The following is a 13,510-nucleotide window of genomic DNA, read 5'->3' as shown; positions in this document are numbered from 1 at the left end:
TTTTAAATTCATTTTTCAAACTTTTAACCATCTAACTACATATAATCGTATCGTATCCTTTTATTAATATGATTTTTTTCCCCCTTTTCTTAAAAAAATTAGTTCTGAAGCCAAGTTTTTTTTTCCTGTATCAGTTTTGTAAAAGGTGCTTTTGATGCAATCATTAGTTTTCTAATTATGCAAGACATGCAGACATTCTAACATTCATTTTATCAGGGTACTTTTGCTTTTTCTGCTTGCCTTATGTGACCACTTGACTACACGGTTTCATGTCATAACAATATTTAACTGTATTGATTTTTTTTTTTATATAAAGAAAAACTCCACCCTTAGTTTTTGGTAGTTACACCAAACAACGTTTCTCGAACCATACAAAATCTTTTTTTTTTCCTGCACATAATAAACCCTGGATGGAAAAAGTCTGAGCTTGTGATATTGGCCAATCGAGTGTCTTCGTCAAAATCAGCTGTCAAATTTTCTTTTCCATTTAGACGGGAATCCGATAGTTTGAATTTGGAATTATTCCACCATCCGAAGAACTTTGCCGATTGCAATTGTCTTACCTGCAATGTTAATTCAAATATTAGAAAAAATACTGTTACTTACAAAAGAATGGTAAAGTATTCTGTACGAAAAAGTATTATGTGCCTTCGTCTCTGAGTGTGAAGCGTCCCATCTGAGGGAATTCTTTGAAAGGTTCCAAACAAATCACGCCGGCGCATTCCATTCTCATGATTGCAATCTGGTCCTGCTTGACAAACCTCGGCCGTGTTTTGCTCTTCTCACCCGTTTTCTTATCGATTAAACAAATCAATGCCTGCAATAAAGTATCGACGGATTAAAAACAACCAACATTAGCATAAATCAAAATTTAAATCCGCACGTATGGATATAATCAAAAATATATACTATACATATTTCATTATAAAAAAACAGCCCTGATTAACCAAGATTCCACATTATTTGATGTGTACTACTGCTATTATAATTCATAAAAGCTTTGTGAATGTATAAAGTGAGCAGTAAGACAGCTGGTTACTGTAGGAATGTAGGCTTGACTCACTAACCCCTCTCCAACTGCACTTATGCTGTCTATTTGGTTATTGTCATCAGCATTGTTTTCACCAATATGCCAGTTTCCATTATAATTAAAATAATAAATAATTATGTAATGGTATTGTTTGTTAATTGAGAAATTCAAAGAATTGATTGACAGCAATAAAGGATTTAGAATTGTGTTATTGCTAATTTCTAACTTTAAGTTAATAACAATTTACTGAAAATATATCTTTTCACACACTTCCAGTACAAAGTTTTATACTGTTCGAGCCAATATGCAAGTGAGCCCAAGGTGTCTGAAATGAAGCAAGGCAGTTAAGACGGTTATTCGACATACAAAAACTTGGAATCTTAGAATCTTGGGAAATATTTAACAACTCATAAAGGAAGGAATTCAACACACTATGAAATGAATGGAGGGAATTCGTCCATAGCCCAACAATAAATAGTCGGATCTGAGTCAATTACTATTCTTATTTAACACACATTAATTTTATGATCTTTTTGTTAAATGTTTATATGTATTTGCTATTACTTGGTTAGTTTATTATTTATATCATTTGGTGATCATGCCAGCTTAAAACAAGCACCATAAATCATTTAAAATTGATACATCTATAGAATAAAAATGGAAAGAACATTCCAAAATTAAAGTTCTTGGCAATTGTTCGTAAAACGACAAGTGTAAGCTGAAGTAGACTCTGAAAAAGTCCAAAAACATTTGTAATTGTGAAACTTTGTGATGCAAGTGTGTGAAAGGTGTATTTTACTTATTCTACATGTATTCTGATAATATTAATAACAATTTAATTAATCAATAGGTTTAGCCCTCATTTCTGATAATACTCCTTATTTACCATTTAAACAATCTTCCCCCTTAATCCAGAAAAATAAAATTGATTTAGATTAAAAAAATCGTTAACAAATGCAAGCTTAGAAGAAATTAACACTTACTTTGACAGATACTTCTTCTATAGAAGCATGTATGTGTAGAACAGCACTGTAGCCAGGGCAAATGATTGATTTGTGTTCTAAAATAACCACCTATAAAAAAAGATAACAATTAAAAAAAATCCATTTTGATTTATTACTATCAATACAGTCATACCCTGGACTTACGCGATAGGTGGGACCGAGCGATAACCGCGTAAGTCAAATTCGCGTAAGTCGGGGTATAATTTTGCATATAAATACATACAAATTATTTTTAATTGGGGCCGGAGACTAAAGAAAACAATAATTTAGAAAAAAATGTTTAATAAAATCTTAGATAATACATACGTATAACGAATTATATTATTATACAATTTTTCTCATTTACTTGATTATCACACCATAATTTTAACATTGTTTCCATCTCAACGATAATACCGTGACGTTTACGAATTATGCTTGAATTTAAAGATTGAGCATTTTTCAGTTTCGAGAATTTCTTCTTTACCTTTTATAATTGTTCTCACTGTCGATTCAGGTAGATCAAACTTCTTTGCCAATTCACAAATTTTCATTTTTGTATCGAACTCTTTAATAATGTTAACTTTACATTCCAAAGATAAAGTGTTTCTTTTCTTGTTTGATGCGGAAGAATCAGTTGTACTTCGTTTGGATGGCATAGTAAAGTGTTAAGATTAATCATATTCGTTATTCGTTATTGTAAACCGCGCTTAAGTTAGGCGCCATCTGTTCATTTCTTTTGTATGTCCAACGATCAGAAGACCGTTTGGGATCGAGTCTGTTTATAATTTGAAAGGTAATCTTGACAGTTGTATATACAAAAGGTAAATTGTTTACAAAATGAGTCTTTGTTTATTATTTGATAAATGTATACTTTTTTCGTCAATTGTTCATGATTGCAGATGCCTTTTGTGTAAAATCCAAGTGGATGTATGTAAGCTAATAAATCTTCTCGTTAATCTTATCTCGCCTTTTGGTTCGTTCACGGTTACAAGAAATCACCACATAGAGTCTCTCGAGTCTCCGTAGATATAACAAACAGAAATAAATTTCACAAAATAAATTGTAGCTATGCGTCGATTCTGCGCGACACGTCCGAACATGTAAGCCGAACAATAGTGTGGGGGAGAGAATAATCGAGAGTTGCATGGCGCTCAAACAAAAGACGAATCGACGAGATTTGAAAATCACGTAACTCCGGGTTCGCGTAAGTCGGGGTAGCGTAAGTCGGGGTATGACTGTATATTAAATTATTTAACAAATAATTTAATGATCTGTTATATCAAATTTAATAAATTGCAGTTAATGGCATTATAAGACGAGTGGTAAACAATTGACTTTATTTGCGTAAAAAGTCACCCTAATTTGCATTACAAGAATTTAACATATTCAGTCATTTACAGAATTAATTTTTGTAGCTAAAAATGTATAACTTAACAACTTTCTATATTAACTCAGGAATAATACATATAATGAAGCAAATTTTAATACACAACTTACCTGAGCATCAAATACTTTTCCTGTTCTACAAGGATTCATAGCATCACAAAGCACAAATCCTGAAGAAACTTCCTATAAAAATAAAATTCAATAATTTTAATCTTTTTAAAATATAATAAAGATATTTTTATATTAGAATTAATGGCAATTTTATGATTAATTCATTCTATATGTACAAAAACAATTGTCGCCTTGTATATGGCCTGTTTTGCAAATCTCTGCTGGGCATTTAGCAGAGTAGCAGGAACCGATCTACTTATGTAGTGAAGGAAGCCAACTGTTGACAAATCTATGACAAAGTCAATGCACATTAACAAAACAGGGCTCTTGAACTTTTAAAAAACTTTCAGAACCCCGAGTACCGCACATCACCCAGCCCTCGTATGTGAAATGATCTGTTCTATTTATAATTACATTCCAAGATTACACAAATTAAAAACGAATTTAACACATTTTAGTATAAAAAGAGTTCTTCTCAACAAGCTACATTAGTATCTTAAGTCGTCTCAAATTACCTTATTTTTCAGCAACTACTTAACTTCAAAGAATAACAAGAATCTATTTGAAATTAATTAGGAAAATGAAGAATCACAATTTTAGTTCAAAATATTGCACTTGGCTAAATAAAAATTAATTATTAATACAGACTGAGAATTTGCATCTTTAGACACACAGAATTTTGTCAATGGATGTTCCATTATAATCTTATGGCATCTCCATACATTAAGTGGCACTTAGCCATATCTAAAATAACAAGATTGGTTGAAAACAATTTCATTAGCATTTTCAAATACAAATCTCATCTTCAGATGATTCATCAAATAAAACATCTCTTAAAAACTGAGCAAATTCTAACATTTTTAACATCGAACTTGAGAAATTCTTAAAGATATTGTCCTTGATGAGTAATCCAAAAACAGAATTTGTTCTCGAACATATTGAAAGAAGTTAACTGAAAAGAATTTCATATTTTATGGAGTCTTTTTGAATTAAATTTTATAAGAAGTCCTCCAATTCTGACTTCAGACATATTCTTCGTGTCTTTCACTGTTACAGATACACAATCAACTCTCAACAAATTTGTTGTTAATTATTCATTCATTCATTACATCTGCTATAACATAAATTAACCAAGTACAGCAGTAATCAAACTAAATATTTTAATACTATTAGAATACACTCGCTTCCTTAACTCAAACTTTATAGCAGTGAAATCAAGCAAAAGTACATTCAATGCATTTTGTGCTTCTACAAGACAAAGTAGTTTCAAGGTCACATTTCGCTAACTCAAAATTTAAGCTCTGAGATTAATTTCATGTCTAATTTGTTTTGCATTCTTACTTTTGTGTTTTCAAGGGTATACAACAATACAAACTTGAAGACTGTTACTAGATAGAGTTGTCTCTGGATGATGTAAGATTCAAAATTTTAATGACATATTACAGCTAATAATTTTATTCTTAAACTGCAAATCTATCAATCAAATTTCAGCAATTCAAATCCTTTAGATTTTGAATATTTTGATTTTTAAAATTTAAAATATGTAATAAACACACCTGTGATTTGACGTGTTGCTCAATTTTTTGACTAATAAATCAGTTTGTCTGTATGTATCACTTGTTCAGAACTAAACGTTGCAGTGAAGTTTATACAGCATAAAAGTTTGAATTACATGCAAATAGTGACTAGTTAGACAGTGTACTGACCATTTTACTTCCAAAGTATATGGAAATGGCAACAAAGAAACTACAGATTTTGTCATTAGTACAAAACCCACTGTAACCATAGAGGGAAGCAAAAACAAAAACTTGGATGTTCTGCTGAGTACTCTCCCTACATATTTCAAAAACAAAGAATTAGTAACCAGATCAAGTAGCTCATCAAAACATTATTTTTTTCTTCTTCAATGAGATGTGAAATTGAGTTAAACTGAAACGAACAAACCTACAAGTTATTGTTTTATATGATGCTTATTGCACGTTATAATATTAAATTTAATGCTTAATTATTGTACTGTGAATTGGTGAGTGCACCAAAGTTTTTCCACACACTTGTTCTGGCTGTCAGAAGTGCAGAGGTCCTAAGTAAGGAACTGACCATACACAAAATTTGGATATCATCAGTAGTATTTTTCCCAATCTTGCAATAATTTATTATTTATATACTTACAAAAATATATTATTAAACTTCATAAGAAATAATGCAATAATCTTACTTCTTCTTCTACTCCTTTTAACTTTATCTTGACATTTTCACCAGATGTCACCGACAAAACTTCATCTTCGTCAGACCATAGTTGTAAAACTTCCACAGGTTTCTACAGAACAAAAGTTATATTATATGTGCATGTATATTTAAATTAAATTGAGATATACTATTTACTTATTTAAAACAGAGAAATTCTTAATATTAAATAAGTGAAACTGAAGTTTTTACTGGCGTAATCTTTGTTTCTTAGCCTATAGTAATCAGTAATTGTTTGCCATTCCTGTAATCATCATCAAACCAAACAGTAGATTAAATTACATCTTAAATACAGGCCAATACATTTTTAATTCAATATTTATACATAGTTATATTATGATAAATGAGAAAAAACANTAATTCTCAAAAGGAACGAACTTCAATAATTATTAGATACGTAAATTTGAATATAAAAATATTTTAGGGCCCCTAAAGTTTCGTGCACCCGGGCCTCTTTATAGAGAATATCGGCCCTAATTGACGGAATAAGATAACGCAACACACGATCCATCTGCCATAGGAGAAGTGCCTCCCGAAGGAGTTTCTACGAAACTGGTCCCTATTAAGTTATTAGACATGTGAAGAAAACTCGATAAGGCACGAACCCACAGCCCACTCGTCAATTCATAAATTCCACGTAAACTTACCCATATAACATATGAGCTGCGCCAATTGCCGTTTGTGTAGTAATCATGGAAAATGCACCACGATATCTTTTCAAATGGAAAATAGACATCTGAAAATTTTAAGTATTATAATACCAAAATTAATTACAATTAAAGTTTCTATTTAATTAATATTTACGTCTAAACAATTTGCTTAACTTACTATGTACGGAAATTCGCCATTTTTGGCCGCAGTACCTCCAACTATTCTTTTCGTAATTGCTGAAAATTTCGATAAATTCTTCTCATCTACATCATATTTGTGTGTAATAAACTGTTTATAACTTACTTGAATGAGTTCCATTCACAGTGGCAGAGACATTAAAACAGTAGATTAAATACATGAATACAAAAGTATTTTTTAGTCTGAAAGAAACAATAATTTATAACAAAACATGATAAATATCTGTATCATAACAATGCTCTTAAATTGAATAATTTATTACCTGAAAAAATATTCCATCTTTACAAGATATTATCTGCGAAATTATATTATATTGTTTTCGCTGTGTTATACAGTAATGTATTATTTAAATTTCAGCCATGCGAAATATTATACTAGATAATTTGTTCAACAAATATAAATACAATATTATGTTTGTAACACGTTGTCCTGTTTACCGCAGTGTTAAATAAACCAAATATTTAAAAATTGAAAGTTCCAAACTAATAAATAAACAGGAGAAGTTCGTTAATCCCATTACAGTAATGCCAGATTATCGTGAATGCCGGATTATGTGCTTTTTGTGCAATCCGCATGTTGCTGTACATTTTGTCTTTTATGGGAAACTGGTCCCTATTTAAGAGTTACAAACACGAGAAAACGGAGAAAATCCGGAAAACTCCACGTGGCCAGACCGTTGGCCAGGCGCGAATTCACTTTCAGTGTTCAATGGTTTTATCCATTTGGCCACTGGTGGGCATGTTTATTCTGTTTAGATCGATTGAAATCCTTGCAAAAATGTTAATAAACAAAATTTAAGAAATAGAGTTCTTTACTTGTTCACATGATAATGAAACGATGTCAAAGACGCCATGGTCCCGGATAAATTTGCTTTACATTATTTATATCTTGTTAAGTATATATTCTGGATACGATCCGCAAACTAATACTATGTGTGATCTTGGGTTCCATACAAGTTTGATGTAAATATTTCACCTTACAGATAGAAAAGGTATTAATTTTTGCCGATATTCGACATTATTCTTTACATTCGTTATTATAAAGATACTTTAAACTAGGAAGGTAATCCTATCTTCACGTGTAGTATGTCCTTATCGAGGGTTGACTGGCCATAGGACAGTTCTGGCAAATGCCATACATCCCGGTATTGTTAGAAATTATATACGTAAAAGTGCTGTTTGTTGAATTCAAATCATTATTAGTTATATTCAAGTGTAATTTAATTATACAAATACTTTTTATCTCGTCTTTACCGACCCTTTACCCAATATTTTTATTATCTGACACTCTTCCCCATCAAATTATAACTTTCTCTAGAATTATTTCTCCTCTTCCGATAAATTCGCCTGGTACACTACCCTCAATCTCCGCCGTATTTCCGTATTTTAATATTGTGCCGCGATTAGTGCTCGATCTGTACAGCGTTGACATAGCAAATAAAAATCATCAGAGGCCCGAAATCATCTTTGCCTAGGGCCCAAACACCAGTAAAACGTGTATGGAAGTCTCGTGATTGTAGTCGTGGCTCTATCATCAGCCAGGGTCGAAGTTTATGGCTGTTTCTGTAAGGGTATGACTATGCACACGCGAGAATATGTGACGAGGTGATGACTCTTCACGCTTTGTTTCTCGCTCGTATCTGCATAGTCGCACCCTATAGCCCGTGTTCTCATGTCTTATTCCCTTTCATTGAGCCCAACATATATACTAGACTCATATACAAGGTCAGGACACGTCACCATGATGCAATGCGATAGTCTCCATATTGGTTCCGTTGCGGTAGTGTATACGATATTTGTAGAGCGAATTTTGGCTGTTTTTTCGATCTCAATTAGCTGGATTTCTTCAGAGTTAACATCTTTCGTTGCATGTCCCACAAGTTCAAACTTGCTCAACTTAAACCAGTGAGGGCAGGTTTTCAATGGTTTTATTCGTACGGGCGATCTGCCTAGAGGGGCATAATGACTCTTGGGAGGTCTTTTAAGGGAAACGAGTCCCAATTTAGGTGTTACTAACGTAAACAAAACCCGGAAAACTCCACATGGACAGCCCGAGTGGATAAAACCAGTGTTCGGTGGTTTTATCCATTCAACCACAGGCAGATTTTTGGTATGATTTCCGAACAGAAAGAGGAATATTTCTTAATTTCGTCGAAATTGTGACCAAGCCACTTCGGATGGGAAACTTTTTCAGAAGTGTTGTCGCAAATGTACGGTTACAACCCTAAGACCAAGGTTCGGAGTTCTCATTGGAAATCACCCTCCTCTCTCCAAGCAAAAAAATTACGTCAAGGTCCAACATGATGATGATCGCTTTTCTCGATTCGGAGTTCGTATATAAAGGAGTAATAAACATTTGCAAAATGGTGCATGCAGAAAAAGGCAAAAGGTTTCATTCACCATCAAGATAATATTTCCTGCCACACATCACGTATTTTTCTTTTAACTCTTTCTGCCCTGTGGGCACTAAGAGGGCCTCTTTTTGCACGCCCATTATGGGTTCAGCCAGGCCCACAATGGGACTGCCAGGTGGTGAGGGACGGGGTCTGACATATCCGCCGAAAAATTCCTGGGAATTTATCGACCCGTTCGGATTCGAACCTGGGTCCCCCAGAGCAGTAGGCTGCCACCTTGACAGCTCGACCATCCAGCCGCCCAACATCAAATGTTTTTGGACAAAACTTGTCACATGACATTAACATGTGACCCATCCACTATATTTCTCAACTTGGTGCCAAGCAACTTCTGGCTCTTCCCTTAAGTGGACGATGGAGTGTTTTCAATTTCTGAATTTGATGCAGCTCCAAAAGCCCAATTAAAGATACTAATGAAAAAAGATTTCCAAGAATGTTTTTGAAAGTGGCAAGCACACTGGAATACTTGCGATGCAAGCAGAGGAGACTACTTTGAGGGGGATTAATTGCAAGTTTCATGTATTGTCACTATTCCACCATTCACCATACTTTTTATCACCTTTCATATATCAATGGGTCCACATTTCCAGGCCGACACTAGTTATGTTCCCAATCAAAGGTTCGACTATAGTTTTTAAAAATGGACTTTCTATTTAAATCACTTGATCTCTGGATCCTTCCCAAGGATCCAAATTGTGTAGATTGCCCTCAGCTATGGGCCTACTTATGAGTGTTTTTCATTTCAAAATTCGTTAACCTTATCAAATAAATTTAGAAGGTAACAGGTAATAGTTTTTACTGATTTATACACAGATCATGTTTACAAAGTAGACATCTTTGTTCCCTTTTCCTCTTTGTAATGGCAAAAGCTAAAACTAATAAATTATGATTACTTCTAATTGTAATAACTGCAATTCTGTAAGATCTAATTAGAACTTTTAATTACGATGTATCACTTGTATGCACTAATTAACTTTATGGTAATACATATCAATTACTGTTGAATATTTGTGTCTATTTTTATTTGTGTTTATTGAGGTGTAATATATAAACCTAGGTTGTATTACCTAGGAAAGCAGATTTAATATAGCTGGATTAAGCAAGCCAATGATATAGTCCGTTAAAAATGAAAGGACTATATGATTGGTTTGTTTATCCAGCTGTATTAAAGCTGCTTTACCATGCAATGCATCTAACATACTTTAATACGTTTGTTTAGTGAATCATTTTAATGCTTAGAGGATCAAAAAACTGAATTCTTATTATGTATTATTTGTTACTACATCTACAATTGGAATAAGGAAGAAAATGTGTTTTCGTACCTCATCCAAAGCTTTTATTTTCAATCATTTCTAAAAGTTTATTAAACTTAAAAAATGTCTTTTTATTTAACAAAACTTTACATAATTCGACCTATATATATAGACATAAACTTAAGCATAAGAAGCATCCTTTACGTAACATAAAGCAGATATTCGGTCATGCAATTTATTTTAAAAAAAAAGAAAAAATAAATTCGTATTAAATGATCAAAAAATTATAAATCTAACAGCATTCGAACCGTATAGAAAGCTTTATAAATATATTTTGTACAATATTTGCCATACCAATTCCCAATGGGGCAAGTTTAAATCCAGTTTTTATTGAGGGATCTACCTTTAAGAAAAATGGCAGGGACGAGCTTTCATAGGAGAAGTTTTGATCCGAACAGAGAGGGTGCATCATTCTTCGAATCAAAAATTAAATACCAGTACTCGTTAGCTAGGAAGAAACAATTTACTATCCCACTTTTCAATAAATACAGCTTTCAAGTAATCTCAATAAAACAAGAAATATGTTATTAATGAAGTTACTTTTTCTCGTGAGACAAAAATCCATTCACCTTCTATAATAACAGGTATGAATATTTTTTTGTAATGAAATTATATGAAAGAAAAACTCTTGTATATAAACGAAGAAGAAGCGACATAAAACGAAACGATAAGCAAAGTGTACTCAAGAGGTTAAGTTTGCAAAAACGGCATCTTAAAATAAAAAAAAAAAGTACATTTATATATAATATATATATATATATCTTTTTCCCCTTTTCTTTCTTTTAAGATTCGTCAGCTTTATTTTCATTCATGTGATTAACACTTAATTGAAAACATCTCAATAAAAGTAGTATCACATTAATATAATGTTAAGCATGTTTTGAAAATAATACAAAACTTATGCGTGTGTATTTGACAGTTACATTTTTCTAACGTTCCGATAAAATCCATCCACGGTTAGTGAGTGCGCTGCATGAATTCCAACAGGAAATATAAAATATGCGGCCAAAAGAACGGGAGCGGGTTTCGTTTTCCTCCAAGTAAATTTGCGCCAATCGGTTTTTAGTGGGCATATAAAAAACAACATTTATAAATAAAAAGATAAGCTAAATCTTTCGAATATTATGTAATGGTAAAACAACTAGTTTTCTCTTTGTTTTTTTTAAATTCATTTTTCAAACTTTTAACCATCTAACTACATATAATCGTATCGTATCCTTTTATTAATATGATTTTTTTCCCCCTTTTCTTAAAAAAATTAGTTCTGAAGCCAAGTTTTTTTTTCCTGTATCAGTTTTGTAAAAGGTGCTTTTGATGCAATCATTAGTTTTCTAATTATGCAAGACATGCAGACATTCTAACATTCATTTTATCAGGGTACTTTTGCTTTTTCTGCTTGCCTTATGTGACCACTTGACTACACGGTTTCATGTCATAACAATATTTAACTGTATTGATTTTTTTTTTTATATAAAGAAAAACTCCACCCTTAGTTTTTGGTAGTTACACCAAACAACGTTTCTCGAACCATACAAAATCTTTTTTTTTTCCTGCACATAATAAACCCTGGATGGAAAAAGTCTGAGCTTGTGATATTGGCCAATCGAGTGTCTTCGTCAAAATCAGCTGTCAAATTTTCTTTTCCATTTAGACGGGAATCCGATAGTTTGAATTTGGAATTATTCCACCATCCGAAGAACTTTGCCGATTGCAATTGTCTTACCTGCAATGTTAATTCAAATATTAGAAAAAATACTGTTACTTACAAAAGAATGGTAAAGTATTCTGTACGAAAAAGTATTATGTGCCTTCGTCTCTGAGTGTGAAGCGTCCCATCTGAGGGAATTCTTTGAAAGGTTCCAAACAAATCACGCCGGCGCATTCCATTCTCATGATTGCAATCTGGTCCTGCTTGACAAACCTCGGCCGTGTTTTGCTCTTCTCACCCGTTTTCTTATCGATTAAACAAATCAATGCCTGCAATAAAGTATCGACGGATTAAAAACAACCAACATTAGCATAAATCAAAATTTAAATCCGCACGTATGGATATAATCAAAAATATATACTATACATATTTCATTATAAAAAAACAGCCCTGATTAACCAAGATTCCACATTATTTGATGTGTACTACTGCTATTATAATTCATAAAAGCTTTGTGAATGTATAAAGTGAGCAGTAAGACAGCTGGTTACTGTAGGAATGTAGGCTTGACTCACTAACCCCTCTCCAACTGCACTTATGCTGTCTATTTGGTTATTGTCATCAGCATTGTTTTCACCAATATGCCAGTTTCCATTATAATTAAAATAATAAATAATTATGTAATGGTATTGTTTGTTAATTGAGAAATTCAAAGAATTGATTGACAGCAATAAAGGATTTAGAATTGTGTTATTGCTAATTTCTAACTTTAAGTTAATAACAATTTACTGAAAATATATCTTTTCACACACTTCCAGTACAAAGTTTTATACTGTTCGAGCCAATATGCAAGTGAGCCCAAGGTGTCTGAAATGAAGCAAGGCAGTTAAGACGGTTATTCGACATACAAAAACTTGGAATCTTAGAATCTTGGGAAATATTTAACAACTCATAAAGGAAGGAATTCAACACACTATGAAATGAATGGAGGGAATTCGTCCATAGCCCAACAATAAATAGTCGGATCTGAGTCAATTACTATTCTTATTTAACACACATTAATTTTATGATCTTTTTGTTAAATGTTTATATGTATTTGCTATTACTTGGTTAGTTTATTATTTATATCATTTGGTGATCATGCCAGCTTAAAACAAGCACCATAAATCATTTAAAATTGATACATCTATAGAATAAAAATGGAAAGAACATTCCAAAATTAAAGTTCTTGGCAATTGTTCGTAAAACGACAAGTGTAAGCTGAAGTAGACTCTGAAAAAGTCCAAAAACATTTGTAATTGTGAAACTTTGTGATGCAAGTGTGTGAAAGGTGTATTTTACTTATTCTACATGTATTCTGATAATATTAATAACAATTTAATTAATCAATAGGTTTAGCCCTCATTTCTGATAATACTCCTTATTTACCATTTAAACAATCTTCCCCCTTAATCCAGAAAAATAAAATTGATTTAGATTAAAAAAATCGTTAACAAATGCAAGCTTAGAAGAAATTAACACTTACTTTGA

General features: G+C 32.3%; 1 protein-coding gene across 1 annotated transcript in view; it reads right to left on the bottom strand.

Moving 5' to 3' along the window:
- Positions 1 to 227: 227 nt before the first annotated feature.
- LOC111628076 (eukaryotic peptide chain release factor GTP-binding subunit ERF3A-like) overlaps positions 228 to 13,510 on the bottom strand; it is a 64,770-nt gene continuing 51,487 nt past the window's right edge. Inside the window, exons 13-15 of the mRNA XM_023371798.1 lie at positions 2,014 to 2,103; positions 649 to 817; positions 228 to 563 (exon numbers count right to left, since the gene is read on the bottom strand). Coding sequence (XP_023227566.1) covers positions 520 to 563; positions 649 to 817; positions 2,014 to 2,103 — 303 coding nt within the window. The 3' untranslated portion in view covers positions 228 to 519. The remainder of the gene's footprint in view (positions 564 to 648; positions 818 to 2,013; positions 2,104 to 13,510) is intronic.

The sequence above is a fragment of the Centruroides sculpturatus genome, unplaced genomic scaffold, assembly GCF_000671375.1.
Source record: "Centruroides sculpturatus isolate CEXI.00-Female unplaced genomic scaffold, Cexi_2.0 scaffold563, whole genome shotgun sequence".
Taxonomy (NCBI): domain Eukaryota; kingdom Metazoa; phylum Arthropoda; class Arachnida; order Scorpiones; family Buthidae; genus Centruroides; species Centruroides sculpturatus.
This window is presented reverse-complemented; position numbering and strand designations above follow the sequence as displayed.